Source organism: Perca fluviatilis, chromosome 23, assembly GCF_010015445.1.
Source record: "Perca fluviatilis chromosome 23, GENO_Pfluv_1.0, whole genome shotgun sequence".
In the NCBI taxonomy this organism is placed as follows: Eukaryota; Metazoa; Chordata; class Actinopteri; order Perciformes; family Percidae; genus Perca; species Perca fluviatilis.
The window spans coordinates 7,893,156-7,910,669 of NC_053134.1; the positions used below are offsets into that span (position 1 = coordinate 7,893,156).

Below are 17,514 nucleotides of genomic sequence, written 5' to 3' on the forward strand. Positions count from 1 at the left end.
CTGCTAGTCCAGTTTGTTGCAAAGGAAAGGGTTCACTTTTCTAATATAGTCTAAACGAAAAATGTATTTGAAGGAAATAATGTTATAATTTTTTTAAACAGTGGTATCTGTGGGACCCCAAAATATTGATAAAGTAAAGGCAACACAAAGTTTAAAGTCAGTACAATAAAAAATAAGTTAAAATGTCTAAATTAATGTTTTTCTTTTGGTAGCACACAGTAACTGGACAATGAAGGGGATATAGCTGCAAATTCACTGCTGGCTTCTGCAATCAAATTGGAGGTTGCATACGTTTTGATGGGTGAGTATATGGATTTTATATCTCTCCCTTTTTTATTTGTACTTTTAGTGTATGCATATTTAGATATATTATTTTACTAGAGCATTTCAAGTAGTGATGGGTTCTTCATGAAACTAAATAAGTCAGTTGTGTCAGGTCATAGGCCTTTAAATATTTTGTGACAGTGTCTATTACAAAACATTGAAATTATTGAAATTTTTATTTTTTTATTTAAATATTAATCTATTGCCTTAACTAGCATGGACAATGAATGTCCTCAATCTGGCAGGAATGGGGACAGACAATATTTACTGTAAAGTGGAGAATACTGTGGGACACACGTAACTGTACTGTACAATGTTGACCAGACGAGGTCACTGTGCACACAGCGTTGCCTGGCGAAGTATACATGTAAATGCTTTCCATGAACCGCACAGATTTTTCCTGTCTTACAATATGTTTACCTTACTGACTCTGTCTGGGGAGAAGCACTGGCTTGATTGGGACATGTCAAATGACTGCTTTACTCTGGATGCTGGTTCATTATTTATATTAAACAACTTATATTTTGAAAAGGTCCTAGCAGGATGTCAGCCTCTTCAAGTTTGTTTTCTCAATTTGATCACAAACCAGCTGCATAGAGTTTTACTGCATCACTCTGTGTGTTCATTTGGACTGTGTTAAACAGCAGAAGGTGAGGCTATTTATAGCCCTCATCATTTGTTGCCTTTCTTCGCTGATAGACACAGTTGTCCCTTGCCACCAGCAACCAAGAGTGCCTTGAAAATACTGGAACCACCTGCTGTCCTCATGTTGTGCACAGACATGTTTTAGTGGAGCTTAGTCCACTCTGGGATGAGACAGGCATGGGACATTCTTATAGGCATTATGATTCGTTTCTTTGGTCCTCTGAGGCCACGGTTATTGTCACTCAGAGCTCCAGAAGACTTGTATTAAGACTGAAATTCAACCCCCTGGAGATAATGTGTCTCTGTCACGTACATGTGCTGTAGAATAACGTCAGAAACTTTATTCGAAGGAGGCGCACCTAATAGTGTAATTGGGATTCGTAGACGCAACGGAGCACCTGTCTCCTCCTGTCAGTTATCTCATCCTCTACAAACTGCGCGGTTCCCTTTCCACTGATAACTCAAGACTTGGGAACATACATTCTTGACAGCAGCATTTAAGTGTTGCAGCGTGGGAGCAATTACACTTTAATCCCCACAGCGCTGAAAGCTAAAAGCCTCAAATAGCAAGAATGTTTTAATTACATTCCAAAGTGGAGACATGGCTGGAGCAGTAAAGCTCATCTTTCACTTCATTGTTGTTACTGAAGGTCTTTTGTGGTGCTTATGTTCTTTTAAGTGTTGTTTTTCTTTACAGAAATAACTGTTGGTATACAAATACCAATATTTTAAATGCACTGACTGACTGCTATAAGAATGATAACAGATAATAATATATCTATATATAATAATAACAGACAAAGACAAAGAACTAATAGCCATAGATAGTCCTTTATATGCTAAATAAAGAGTGTAAATATAGCTCAGCTTTGCACTTCATCTCAAAAGTAACATGTTAGTTTGTTAATGCTACGGGGCGCAGGATATTCAAGGGAATGGCTCATTTTGGAAAATGTGACAGCTGTAACTTCCCTTCATGAAAACCCTCACCGGCTCTGACGTATAGAGATTGCAGGGTGCTTTGTTAATGGAAGTTCTTAAACACAACAAGCTTTGTGGACACTGTGAAATATCCATTGACTGGAGGATCCATAGTTTGGCAGGGAGTTTTCTCTATTATCAGCGTTCACCTCTCTGTCTCTTGTCAGCACCAGATGCTCAGTAGGCCTTTAAAAGTATGGATGTTATTTGTTCTGGATGATACTATGTGTTGCTTTGTGGGACGGGAAAGCACAAGTGTGTAAGTGCATCTGTTGTGTATCTGAAATAGTCTCTCATCTTGTCCTTACAAAGGAATGAGGAGGCGCTGTAGGGTCAGAGTAGAGCAGGGCGTGGGGGGTGGGAGGCTGACAAGGTTTGGTGAGGAGAAAATAGACTATTCCATCTGTCTCAAAATCTGCCCTGCTGCTGACCTACACTCTGGAGACTTTGGTCAGCCTATCGTCACATGGTGAAGGCAAACCCTTAAAAAACCTCCACGTTGCACGCCCGAGACCCCAGTCTTCTCTTGTGTGCAACACACCAGCTGGTCTTGGTTGTTCATCCTGCTTTCTCTACCCTAGAAGGCCTCCGAGGTAACATCATGTCAGACACTGAGGAAATTGTGGAGGAGTACGAAGAAGAGGAGGAGGTGAATGAGGAGGAAGAAGAAGTTGTAGAAGAGGAGCTGGAGGACGATGAAGCAGAGACGAAAGAAAAGCATGCAGAGGAGAACGAGCAGGAGGAGGACTCCAAATGGCGGCCTAAGACAACTTATGTGCCCAACATTGCTCCTCCGAAGCTCCCTGATGGCGAGAAGGTGGATTTCGATGACCTGCACCGCAAGAGAGTAGAAAAGGATTTCAACGACCTCCAGACCCTGATCGAGTCGCATTTCTCCACCCGTCAGAAAGAGGAGGAAGAGCTGGTCGCGCTGCGTAACCGCATTGAGCGCCGTCGATCAGACAGGGCAGAACAACAACGTGTCCGCTCCGAGGAGGAACGTGAACGGCAAACACGTCTAGCCGGGGAGAAGACAAGGCGTGAGGAGGAGGCAGCCAAACTGCGCGCCGACGAGGAGGCAAAGAAGAAGATGATATTCACCAACAAGTCCTTTGGCGGCTACCTGCAGAAGGTGGACCAGAAGAAGGGCAAGAAGCTGACAGCACGGGAGGAGAAAAAGAAGGCCCTGATGGAGCGCCGGAAGCCACTCAACATCGACCACCTGAACCAGGAGAAGCTTGCGGAGAAGGCGCAGGACCTGTGGCAGTGGCTCCACCAGCTGCATGCAGAAAAGTTTGAGCTGGCCGAAAAGCTCAAGAGGCAGAAGTACGACATCTACGTGCTCCGAAACCGAGTCAGCGACCACCAGAGGGGCTCCAAAGCATCCAAGACCTCCCGCGGGGCCAAGGGCAAGTCTGGTTCCTGGAAGTAAACTAGACTGCCTCTAGTTGTTTCTGGACTATTTATCTCCTTTTTACAACATGTACCATAAAAGCTATCCTATGGATTGTAGGGCTGAATGATTTGGGGGGGGAACTCTAATTGTGATTTTTCTGCCAGACATTGCGATTGCGATTCACGATAACAAAAAAAAAGTTTAGCTAAAGTTCAATATTCACTGTGTAACAGATAAAACATGTCTTGGAGTATTATAACATGAGACACCATCAAAACTGCTCTATATTCTTATGTAATGATGAGAACATAGATATGAGCTGCCTGAAATAAGTGTTTTTCTATTAATAAACATGGAACATTGAACAGTCAAACAAAGAACATTTATCACAAAAGCTAAAGTTATAATAATAATAATAAAAACAATTCCAATAAGAATATCAGTACTTGTTTTGTAAACTAAAATGTCTGAAATGCTTCAGTTCATTAGCAGCATCTACATATTGCACCTTCTACCATTATGTTAAATAAAATAATACAAAATAATAAAAGAAATCCACTGAAAGTGGGACATTTCTGTAAACAATCTGTGACATTATTTCAGCATCTATCTTATGAAAAAACAGTGGATATAACAATAATAAGAGGAATAAAAAATGTTAAACCAAATATGACACCAAACATTTAACTAAATATTGCACATTTGATTAATCGCGGTCGTCACGATTAGCTAATAGCATTTTTTCAAATCTCGATTTCGATTATAAAACGATTAATCTTTTAGCCCCAATGGATTGTGAGTGGATTTGAGGGGGAACTCAAGTACATGAAGTTAATCAAGCCATAACATATTGAATGATATAAATGGTATACATATCTGATTGTTCTAACTTTTTCATACTGCTATTCATCTGTTTACAAGCTGTAGACTTTATTAAATCTGATGGAATGTGGGGTGGTGTTGATTTCCCTACTCAACTAGAGTATGCAGTGCTTTGTGGTTTTTCTTTCTTTTTTTTTTTGTTGCATACCAACAGTAATTTCACCTTTACAGTTGTTAAGAATTTATCTGCCCACCAACTTTTTTTTAAAGTTTTCAAACAAAGTGCCAACATTTAATTTTTTTCCTATAAATCAAATCATATTTTTATATATTTAAGTCAAGTGACATTATTTTAATAATTGTGAAATAATCTGCCTTAAATCCAGTTGATCTTGATACTTTATTCAAACTTGAGCGCTCTTGAAAATGTAGCAGTTTTTACTCTGCTCTTACCTTACCTTAACATGTCACTGTTTAGTTTTTTCTTCAAGGCAGACATGAGTACCTTTATTGTTGTGATACCTACAGTAATTGAATGACTGCTGAGGAGTGTCATTTTGGTTGTGTTAAGATCCAACAGGTGTTGCACAGCTGACTTTTTAAGGAGCTAATTTTTAAGGAGCTAAAAAAAAGTCTCTGAGGCTCAGGATTAGCAGTGCCTGAAGTGTTTTTAGCAAAAAGACCCAACTGTTGACTGAAGGGTCAAAAGCCCACAGCTCTGAGAGTCTGCAGAGAAGCTTCCCAGAGGGGTGTTTGATGTCGTAAAGATATTTAACTGAACTCAACAACACCCCGTTGTTAAAAACTCTTAACAGATACAGGCACCGATTCAACAACAAAACAATTATTAGTTAATCAGATCATTCTAATCATTAGCCTCTAACTCTGACATTAGTTGGATAATTAATGCTACTGTATTACTGAAGTGAAAATGCACTTGTCTGCACAAAAAAGGAAATTGCCAATGGCTTGCAATAATTAAAAACACATTTCCTATTTCTGTTTCTATTTTCGTTAATCAAATTAGAATCAGGATTATGTAGCACCAGAAATGCTAGTTAACACAATTGAAATAGTTTTTTTGATTGATATGTTGGCAGTACTTTCCTCACATCTTCAATTTAAAGTATTTCATGTTTCTAAAACCATTCTGAACCTAATTTCTTTCACAACTATCCTTATTTTATTTTTGCGTAAAAAGATCTTAATCTTTGAAAAACAACATTTAACTTAATTGCATTTTAAATTAAATGCAAAATGCTATAAAAACCCAATTTATATATAGATTGAATCTAGTTTGATAATTCAAAGACTTAAGACCACACTGCAATGATCTGAATTATTACATCTATTCAATTTTAGTCCTAAAATATTATCATGCTGTAGGTCAAATGAATGTCAAAGTGTACAGTATTGGAATATTATATCCACTAGGAGGCACTAGAGCACCAGTTTGTAGCAGACAGCTTTTAATACACACACTTGTAGAAAAAAAAGTGCATTACATAACTAAATGTATATGCATGCAACACATATTTATTTGATTCGTTAAATTAGCTCAGTCCGTAGGGAGTTGTGCTGGGAACCAGAGGGTTGCTGGTTCAAATCCCTGTTTGGACCAAACTATGGAGTCTGGTGGTAGCTGTAGAGGTGCCAGTTCACCTCCTCGACACTCCTGAACCCCCAACTGTGCAGGGCACCTGTCCAGCAGATGCAGCCCACTCACTCTGACATCTCTCCATTTGTGCATGTATAGGACCCACTGGAGATCAATAAAAAGTGTATTTACATTATATATATATATATATATATAAATTATTATTATTATTATATGTCAGACCAAGGTATGGGAAAATCTCTCCCCTGCGGTTTTTCATTGTCACTCAAGCTTTGAGTGTGGATGCCTTACCACTGTTTTGCTCTCATGGCCGTGACAAGCCATTAAAGCCTTCCAGGCACAGCAGTATGCCAACAGGTTACCATAGAGACTGGGAGAGGCCAGATCCCTCCAACATCAACACGCCCACTGTATTGATGATGTTGTGAAAAATGCCTGACTTGACTGCGTCTTGACATACCGGTACATCAATCGACTACCTCTGTCGCACCAGGGAACAAGATGTTCCCAAAACTCTGAAGTTAATTAGAAAAACAAGCTGTTGCTGGATCGTGGTTCGTTTTATCTACACCTGCTCTGCTGTGATGGATCCTATTTAGGTTGAAATGCACTTTATGGTGATGCACATGGAGTTGAAACGTGTCCACTCATATCAAATAGCAGCTGCAGGCTCATTGGGGGGCCTTGTCTGCTCATTAGTACCCACCAGAGACTAGAGGACAATGTAAGAGCTGCATGATTGACAGTTTCTGGGCCACACTTTCAACTCTGACCGGGAACTTAATATGTGGTTCAGTTATCCATAGGATATTTGTATTTTAATTAAATGTTTGTTCTCCCAGCAGTGCAAAACTATCATTTACTGTCCTGTTTCTGGATTAGAGCAGATCTCTAAACAGGTTCAGAGATCTGCCACCAAAGTGTGACTTCTTCAAAACAGTTTGACTGTGTTGGCAATTCATTTAGATATCGGACCACAGTTGTGTGTAATTTGACAAAAAAAAGTCAAAGTCTTGCTTTCCTGCATTACTGACAGATGATGGACATTTGGAACAAGCCAATTGCTCGGAAAGAAAGAGTCCTGCCAGCAGACGTCTTATTTTTGGCATGATGATGTGATACAACTGAATGTGTAAATGAGTTTGGTGGCGGTATACTCTGTAGTAGATACAGTAGTACAGAGTATAACTGCTACTTCTGTGGCAATAGTGCACACATACTTTACTGAGGTGAAAAAAATGACATTTTCACCATTTTGGGCATTTTTAAATCCAAAATGTATAATGGTTTAAATAATAATTTATTTCATATACCAACAATGCATCTGGCTAATGTCAAAGTGGTTGCTTATAATGAGGATGCCACTGAGAATTATCACTCAACGCTGCAGTTCTACTGAGCATTTTAGTTTCTTTTGGTTAATTGATTTGGTTCTACCGCCTGCAAATTCCACTGAACCAACCCAGTTTGCAGCAGCAGCAGCAGCAGCTGACAGCTGTTTTCAGGCTATGATGAACCTACTGTGCGCTACCCACCCGGCACCAAACAGAGCGACTAGCTGATGTACTAGCTGAAGCTCAAAAGTAACTTGATGAAGAGATTATGTGTTTGGGTTTTTCAGGTTGTTGCGGACTTTTTGTGGCCACGTACAATAAATACTGATTTAATATTATAATTCCTTCAACAATAAAATGCGTTTTATGAATTGTCACCCCCATTTTCCACTGGGCACGTCCGTGCTGCGTTCCGGTTTTGTTCCGCTCTCCTCCACGCGCCATACCACACCGGGAGCGCCTCACAAGCGGAGCGTCTTGCCTGCCTGACTCGCAGATTATATTGTCTCTACAAGTACAATTACAAATAAACAATTACGTGTTATTAAGCTAGTATCTACCTTTCACTCCAAGCACTCCTGCAATTAAACTCCATGCCTTCTCTTTTCTGGCATTGTCCTGATAAAAGGGATTTGTGATGTCTGTTATGTTTTTCCACCTCCACGATGAATCTCTCGTCGTCCGTGGTGTTGTAGAGGAGACATATATGCGATATTGGGGGGTGTCTTTTGGTAAACTCACTGGATGCTCTCGCTGTTTCACTTCCTGCCCGGCTTTCTAAAAGTGAAAATAGACCTGGCGTGTACCTTAAGCGGAGCGGAGCCGAGTGCTGCTTCACGCGCACTTCTTGGACACGCCGTGGCGCAGCTGGTGGGATATCAAGCATTGACTTGAATGGCCGCGGTTCCTCGCAGGGCCCGCGGTTCCTCGCAGGGCCCGCGGCACCTCCGGAACGCAGTGCAGACGCGCCCAGTGCAAAAAAGGGTTAGTGTGTTAGCCTTAAATCTATTTGATACGTTTGTTAGGATAAACTGGTTAAGATTTTGGAGAGTTAGTTAGGAGGCCTAGTTTATTCTACTATTCAACAGGTGGCTTAAGCACCGAAATATCAGCTTTTCCTTTAAAATGGATAATTAATTTGTATTACAGAAAAAAAAACAAAGATTTCTCAGTCATAAAGAAAGAAAAAAGATAACTAGTGATCGGCTCCTTGTAGTTTTTTATTTTTTATTTCATTCTTTCCATCTGTGGTTTAATTAGTTGATTCTCACACAAAGGAGACATTTGAACACATTTAAGGCTCTAACCAGAATATAAACAACAGCTGGTCGAGCTGACTGCCTGCATGTAAAAGTAGCAACGGGGCAGGTCTTCTTGATTCAGTCATTATGTCTGAATTTCCCGTATATTGTGTATTTAAGCCTACAGTATCCAGCGTAATGGCTGCCATTAGCCTGTGTGATGTAGTCATTCATGGTACCTATTAATTATTTACGATTTTCTGTTGGTAAGCACCAGGAGAGATAAGAACACATTTCCACTCCTGTGTGCTTTAGCGTTTTCCATTTTTATTAAATTCTAAATGTTTCTTTTTTTATTGTTCTGGTGCCAAGAACCTTTGTTTAATATGCAATGACAGCAAAGAAAATCTGGTTTATGATATGATGAAATTGTTAAATAAAATACAACAAAGTAACAAAAATAGCTTGTTGCATTATCCCAATTGGCACATTAATCACTTCAGTCAACTGAAGTGGTTAATATAGTTGTTATTGAATAATTAATTAGGCAGAGAATTGTGTACTCAAGTAATAATAGTGATTTAACCCACAAGGAGATTATTGCAACGCGACACATTATTAAATTAAATCTACAGGTCAAGTAGGAATTAAAAACAATGAAACTCAGATGCGAGACACACAGTGTGTTACCTTTCGGGCAAACAGACTTCAGTATGTTGTCCTATTATAAACACACATGCACACGGAATACCAGTGGAAAAACAAGCTTAGAGAAATGCTCCAGCTCTCTGGATGCCTTTAGCCTGTGGATAAATTAGCCTTCCCTGGAGACAGTGCCGTTTGGGCTTATCTCCAACCTCCTCCAAATTGAGGTGGGAGTTGGTGGCACCCAGAGGTATGAAGGAGATTTTGCCTATCCGACAGGGCATTAATCTTTGCACCTTCTAAGCATCCGGCAAGTTTTCGAGCCCTGATCCCTCTGGCCATATAAAGATTTGATATCGCCATGCATCCTACCAGCGCAACATTGCAACCCTTTGAGAGTGAGTTCCTGAGTACATAGCTTCAGTGTGGGAATGTAGCTATCAGTCTAGTATATAGTGTAGATAGGAATAGTAACAGAGGATCTTAAATTACTGTGATGCTTAAAACCAGACCCTCTTAGGTGGAGGCTCAGCTATCAAGTGACTTCATCTAAAGATGCTGTCTGTGCTCTGATCACTGCAACAGATTCATATGACTACTCTCTGTGACGGACATTGGTGACAAACATGTATTTGGTTTCTAGAGCTTTATTGCAGCAGTTATTGAAAATAGAACATAAAACAGGTAGTTCGTAAATACTGTACATAACATACAGTATACACATTAACCATACACTCTTGAACTCTGACATTAAAGGTCCCATGGCATGAAAATTTCACTTTATGAGGTTTTTTAATATTAATATGAGTTCCCCCAGCCTGCCTATGGTCCCCCAGTGGCTAGAAATGGTGATAGGTGTAAACCGAGCCCTGGGTATCCTGCTCTGCCTTTGAGAAAATGAAAGCTCAGATGGGCCGAGCTGGAATCTTCTCCTTATGAGGTCATAAGGAGCAAGGTTACCTCCCCTTTCTCTGCTTTGCCCACCCAGAGAATTTGACCCACCCATGAGAGAGAGACATCATGGCTTTCAAACGAGCAAAGTGGCAGTTGCTCAAGGCCACACCCCCCCCCTCCACCTTGCCCCCCACCTTCTCCTCCTCAATAGCTACAGACACAGAAATGGCACATGGGCCTACTAAGGAAAGCTCATTGTGGGACTGGCTCTAGTGGCTGTAATTCTGCACCAAGGCTGAATTTCGGGAAAGAGACTTCAGATACAGTATTAAGAGACCACTACGGTCTATATAAAAGCATCCAAAGAGCACCGTGTCATGGGACCTTTAAAGGGATACTCCTTCACCGATTAGCATTAAGCTTTGTATCATCCACATGAGCCAAAAATAAAAATAATAATAAATAATAAAAAAAGCATCAATTTCAAAAAGAAATTCACATTTCTACTACATAAGTGACCCAATTTAAAGATATATTCATCTTTCCAACGGTGAAATATCCCTTTAACTACCCCAGATCTAACACTGTACAAGCAACCCTACCATATTCATCATCCATACTAGTAACCTGTTTTTTGCACTGTATATATGTAGAGCGCACCTTATTTGCACCTTAGTGTTATCTTGTTTTTTACATTTTGCACCTACTGTTATGTCATCTTAGTCTTAGTCTTTTGTACAAACGTATATTTGCACTCTTTGTATCTGCACTCTGTATTTTGCAAATGCTGCACAGCAGTTTCCTTCGGGATAAATACAGTTTTATCTTATCTTATTTAAAAACAGTAACCATAATAAGTCTTTGGAGATAAAAAAATAAATACATTTAAATTACAGTAACAACTTGAATTAAAAAGAAATGTAGTAGCTCCTTCCTTTCATTAAAAACAATCTTCCAAACATCTACACGAAAAAGAAAGTCTCTGGAAGCCTTTTTACAGACCCTTCTAACATCAGTGATTACAGTGGCAGGATACAAACCTTATTCGGACCCCCCCATAAAGAACGGTGCATGCTGAATTTCATTATTTTGTAGCTTCAAACCAAGTGCATGTCAGAGTGAGTTCTTTGAACAGTGCAATTGTAATCTTATCAAAAAGTTTGTGAAGTAGTGAAGAGTACCAGCTTCATGCTTTTACAGCATTAGCAGGGGACAATAACGAGATGATACCTCTAATCTAAAGAATAATTACTAAGTTGCTGCTCTCTAATAATAGTACTCATTAATGCTAATTTAAGTAAGTTAAGTTTGGAAAATACAGACGTATTGACCTATAGGATGGTAGACTCCTGTAGAATACACAGGGCGTGTGAGTGAGTCATTTCGAGTGAGTGTGTGTGTGTGTGTGTGTGTGTGTGTGTGTGTGTGTGTGTGTGTGTGTGTGTGTGTGTGTGTGTGTGTCGCGCGCGCATGTGCGCCGGCTGTTGTATCGTCATGTATCTCGGGGAAACACTCTAAATATAAAGCCATACAGTTACCTAACAGCTTCCTGGCGGCGGCGCCCACAAAAACACATTGTGAGGACGCAGGTCAAAACTATGACTCACCACTGAAGTGTAGGAGCTCACGCTGTCCATTCATGGAAAAACAATTAAAATACAACACTGACATCACACAGTTGCTAGCTGCTGTTAGCACAAGCTTCAGACTAAAGATCCTGACGTGATGATGTCATGTATCTACAAAAGCTCTCTGCGCTGATTACAGTATGTGTTTAAACCATGACCATGCCAGAATTTAAGTAGAGAGTTTTGAACATAGATTGTCAATATCAGGTCTAATGTAAACACCCTTATAATTCTTCCAGTGTTAAAAAGTTAATTTGACAAAGGCATGTGCTGTTTCAGGCTTTCAGTTGCACTCTATAACCAGCATCAGGAAGAAGGTAGTTTAGGTCTTATGGCTCTAATGTGGGACTAATGTGAGTGTTATATATAGTAGACTGTAAAATGTGGATTTTCAACTCCAGTCTGTTTGCAGCATGGCTCTATTGATAACAAATAAATGTCAGTCCGCCACAGTGAGCTGCAAACTTGGTGCAATAATGTCTATCTTGGTTCTAAATTGTGGGGCTTTGTGAGTAAGGCAATGTGTGTGTAATGTCTTTGCAAGGTGGTTACAAATTATGAGCATGCCAGTGATTAAGCTTTCAGAATAGTAAGGCAATATTTCTGTGTATGTGATTAGAATTGTTTGTGCCCTTCAGCCTCTAGTCAGTGGAAAAGAGCTGCCATCTGTATCTGTATTCATGTTCAACTGGCAAATGTTTCCCAGTATGTCCCGGCCCACCTGTTTCATTTGGACATTGGATGTGTCTTTGGTTATGAATCGTAGTACTGCAGGATGAGCCATACCTGTGACGGCATGAGAGGCATTTGATAAAAGGCTGCATTTAGATTCAAGCTCACGGTGTCCTCGCTGTCTTTCGGGTGATTCATGCCGACTCCTCCACCTCTGCTCACCATGTAAATCAGCAGAGCAGCCAAAGTGGCCTGTTTGCACACACAACCTGCTATTACGACTATTCCCACCCCTGTGACGGCGCTCACACCTGTCGGAGCCACAGCGAAGCTTCTTGTTTCCCATCTCAGTGTCACTCTCGATGTCTTAATTATCCTCAGACTAGATTTGAAAGTGATCTTACACCATATAATACAAGTCTGATTCAGAGGGTATCGGAGCCAAACAGAGCAGCAGGGATCATATCACAGAAGAGTAAATCTTGAAGAGGCCTTAAAAAGCTCTAGTCTTAGTCTTAAATCTTATCTCTGGCAGTGTGGGAATGATTTTATAATCTGCACAAAACATTTGGGGATAGTGAAGCAAAGTTAGTTTTTTGCACTGTACACACAAGCATATAGATTCTTGTTGGTGTATTATGTTAATTCAAGTATTTTGTTCCAACAACACACTACCTTGTTTGTGTCTTCTTGGATTTTAAAGTTCATGTAAGCCGAATTGTGTGGTCTCCCTCTCCCTCATCAACTGTAAAGAAATAGCCTCTGAAGTCTCTGAGATATATTGTGTGCATTAACTGCCTGTGGTACCAGTTAATAATGGCATGCCTTTTGGAAGTATTTTTTGGAAGAGAGTTGGATTTAAAATGCCCATGAGTGATTAATTAAACATTCACAATGTTAGGTTTTATAGTTCAACTGCAGGTGTAAATATAAATCCACTTCATGGTTATTCAAGAGTTGGACGTTTCTGTCAAGACAAATCAATTGAAGGAGGAAGAGTAATGAGGATTCCTGTGCTGTTGTATCCATGGGGTAAAACATGTATTTATAGTCCCTTTCATCAATATGTCCTCCCTCTGTGTCAGCTCTGTCTAATGAAAGATGAAATCTAAACCTTTCATCTCCTCTATTCTGGTGATGGTGATGGCTTGTTCCAATTGACGGATAGCAGCTTCAGATTTTCAAAGCAAAGACAAATATACAAGACGCATTCAACCTTGAATTCTTCAAGCTACTTGATCCTTAAACACCCGATGAGATCAAAAAGTTGGAAAGATAAAACGTTTTCGCACCGTTTTTGTTTTTGATCCCTCTACAGTACTAAACTAGCCTGGTCCTACCAGACTGTCGTACATTTCATTTGTACAGAGAGTCTGGCCTCTCTCCATTGACAAGTGTTAACTTCCTTGAAGGCGGGTACTCTGTTGAAGTTTCAAACTCTTGGTTCTGCCTTAACCAGTCGCTAATGTTTAGTCATGACGTCGGCTTAGCATCACTAGCGTTAGCCTTAGCCAACTCCTTCACCACTAACTGAGCGAGCTGGAAAATCAAACTTTTCCCGAACCCCGTGGGGAGGAGGGCCACAACATCATGGCCACCAACAAAACTCAGCAAAGATTGTTCTTGGTCGGGCTTTAACTTCTGGATATTCGGCAGCGTTGCCACAACGGACCGAATGGCTTCGCTCGCATCTTTCTCCGCCGCCATTACGGAACTACAACTCAAACTAGCATACGACTTCAACGTCATCGTTCTCAGCCACTCCCTCTGTTTGCTGATTGGACCGGTAAAGATTTGGCTGGAGAAAACCTGCGAATATACCGCAAACCCAGACGGAGTACTGAAGGAAAATGAAAATTAAGCGGAAGAACGTATAGGAGGGCGGAGCCAGGCTAGTACTAAACGCCCTCCAGGCAAAAGCCACCCTCTCACCTCTTACACTTTATTCACCCCTCCATACTAAGACAGGAGAGGACTGTTTATGTCAGATCAGTGTAAAGATGTAGACAAGCTTCTGATACTGTGCCAGACAGAGAAATTATTAAGCAACCGCGAGGCTTTGTTCCAGGAAGTCATGGGGGCTATAAATTCACTCCGTGAAGATGACCAATCAAGGTAGTATTACATCTCTCTTGGGAATTGAATTAAAATATTAATCTTTGTATTCATGCTTTCCCTGACTGCGATGGAATCATATTAAATACTATAATCATTTATAATTTGCATATTTTCTGGAAATCTTTTACACCATTTGTGAATGATAATCCAGCTACTACCAGATGCACATTAGGCATGAACATGTGCCTGAGAGCCATGATTTTTTGTTTAGTGGAGACATCGAAGGCCATAAAAACGACTGATAGGCTGAAATGGATGGCGGCATTACATAACTGTCAGTCCATTTACCCCTTTAACTGTAATTGTTCTTAGAATAGAACTAGTCCCCGCTACCTCGCCATTAATGAGTTGACCTTCGACCCTCTGTATCCAACGTGGCATGGAAAATAGAGCTATAATAAAGCAGACCTGTCTGTGCATACGGATGTCTTTGGCTGTGAAGTGTTATTGTCTAGGAAACCTGGTAAATACAAGCATCAGTGATACCAGATGAATATGATAACACGTCTTGATCTTAATAAATATTTAAAAACAAATCTTAATGAATATCTTTGATTAAATGAAAAGGTTCTATCATACTGGCATTACTTAGGCTCTTTGATAAGCTAGTGATGGCTAATTAAAGGTACTATTATTCAAAACAGGATGTCTTCAAAGAGTAGTATTTGAAAGAAGCTCTCATCTTTATTCTTGTGTTGACAATTTGAAATTGGGATGGATGATTTCCCCCAAATTATGACTAATCCTGCAGGTGCATTGTTGAGCTACGAGACCTGTCCAATCTCCTCCTAAGTCCCCAGAGCAGTGGTGTTAAATACCCAGCTCAAACAAGCATTCAGGAAATGACAAAGCTTTAATTACATGCATCACCACGTGGAGCTATTAGCCCTTGCTAACTAAAGCTACAACTCCACTCTAAATATGGGTTTGGCGTTCAGTTTCATTGCCAGGGAAACTAATGCAACATCCTCCTTTTGTCTGTTTCTATCCAATATTGCAGATCAAAGGGAAGTTGTGCTGCATGTCACGCTGCATGAGAGATCAAAATGTTCTCTTCATGTTTTTACCATCAAACAGATGCAAGATGAGAAAGAGGGAACCATCTATCTGATGAGCTTCTTAAAAGCATTTGAGAAACTCAGGGCCTTGTATCGCTCGATGCAGTGGTTGTGTAACATTTATTATTTGCTTTAACTCAAGTGTCTGCAGTGGTTGGTGAAGGGAGCACGGTCCCAACCGACCACAGAGCCAAATAACAGGTGTTTGGAGAAAGGGCTACTTGACTAACCCTTGTGCATCACTAGGGACATTTTGGGCTTTTGAATTTTACCTTTTTTTTCGATCATTTTGGCTGTGTTGAAGCTACATTTGGTAACTTAAAAAAAAAATATATATATATATTATTTGCTCAAACTGTCACTATACTCTGACAGCACTACACAAATCAGATAATCTGTGGAAAAAACATGTTCCTCTGCCTCCTCCTGGTGCTCCTTAAGGCATGAGGAAAACAAAGAGCTGAGGAGTCTCTACCCAGAGGTCAATGACAGAGGTCAGGCAGTGCTGATCAAATATGAATCAGTAACCTTTTAATTTCACAGCTAAACAGTACACTAAAATATGTTTCTGAAAACATTTGAGGCGTGAAACAGTAGGGCTGGGCAATATGGCAACATTTTTTATCACAATATATTTTCCCATTTTGATCGATATCAATATTTATCAAAATTGAATTCTTTTGCTGATACTGCCCATTCGAATTGCATCTTGAATGAAGCCAGAAGAAACCAGGTTTAATTACACTTTAGAATATAGTTTATTAAGAAAAAAGCATGCCTTTACAATATTCAGCACAATGTTTTTTTTTGAGATCTCACATTACAAATTCACATTATGTTATTATAGTATTATTCACATACTGGTCAACGGAGCTGTAGTGCCCTCTACTGGCAAAAGAAATATAGCCCCTGTTTTCCTCGTACAGTCATTTTACAATTACGTTTTCCTTTTTTGTGTCTGCAAAATCAATAAGTGCAAACTAAGTTAGCTTTGGCTACATTTCTTTTGATTTTGTAAACAACGTAAAACTACGTAAAAGTAACATTTTAAATGTAAACTCCTGCCAAGAAAGCATCTCAATACAATACAATAAAATAAGAAATAGCGCTCCTTATATTTTTGCTCCTTTTGGAATGTTTTTCATATCTGCACGATTGATTGTTGTTTTGGTACAGCAGCTACAGCACAGCTAATGCTAGCACTGTTCACAGTAGACAATGGTTTTAACACTTGTAGGCTGTGTTTGTGTGGACTTGAGCCAGCATGAGTCCACATTTTCATACTCTCGGTGTGGTCGCTGAATGGTACCTGGTCAGGTGATGGAAAAGATTTGTTGCGTTTCCCGTCCTTGCTGGCACCAACTGCCGACATATTTTGCAGACCGGCTTAATCTGCTCCTCGTCGCTTTAGTGAAATCTGAACCATTTTTTTTGACGTTGTGTAAACCTTTTTATCAACAATGTCTTCAGCTTGAGATCAAGTTCACGTTCATGTCCACCACCACTTTCGTTGCCTTTAGCTCCACTTTCGCCGTTGAAGACTTTCCCCCGTGTGTTTCCCCCTAAAGTTGCCTAAAGCTGAACCAAACCTTATCTCTAACCATCCAACTATGGATGGGGGTGCTTCGCATCTTAACAGGAGGGAAAGACTAAACAACACAGGAGGGGAACACACTTCCACACAATACCGGTGTGCCAGTTTAGCTGGTGATCCTGTTAACTGGTGATATTTGCATGAAATCAGTGAATATTCAACAAGGCCCTGCCCTGCGTTCTGCTCTGCCTCCGCCCCTCGAGTGCCAGAGGTTCACATTTTCACAAAGTGTTTGCAAGTGAGACCAAAAAATGGATATCACTGAAAACATCACCAGTTTATGTGTAATACATGTCAGTTTAAGCATCATCCACACAAATACGACACATGTATGAATTTTTCAACTATTTTAACAATAGTTATTTTTATAAACGTTACCTAATGTGTCATGAATGTATGGCAAAGGTGTGAGTTTGTTTTTGTCCGGATTTGTATGTCTTTGGTGAATCCGAACTAACCTTTCAAACACGAAAGTCACACAAGTAACTAACCGATCGAAGCAGCGGTAGACCAGCATTTCTCATGTTCTGCAAGGTAAAATTAC

At 40.1% G+C, this 17,514-nt stretch overlaps 1 protein-coding gene and 1 long non-coding RNA gene across 2 annotated transcripts in view; both read left to right on the forward strand.

Moving 5' to 3' along the window:
* LOC120553625 overlaps positions 1-17,514 on the forward strand; it is a 64,077-nt gene that overhangs the window by 1,747 nt on the left and 44,816 nt on the right. Inside the window, exon 2 of the long non-coding RNA XR_005638193.1 lies at positions 213-301. This is a non-coding gene — a long non-coding RNA (uncharacterized LOC120553625). The remainder of the gene's footprint in view (positions 1-212; positions 302-17,514) is intronic.
* On the forward strand, positions 2,390-4,328 carry tnnt2c (troponin T2c, cardiac). The gene has a single exon (XM_039792247.1). It carries the CDS (start codon positions 2,552-2,554, stop codon positions 3,380-3,382), a length of 831 nt encoding a protein of 276 aa, XP_039648181.1. The 5' UTR covers positions 2,390-2,551; the 3' UTR covers positions 3,383-4,328.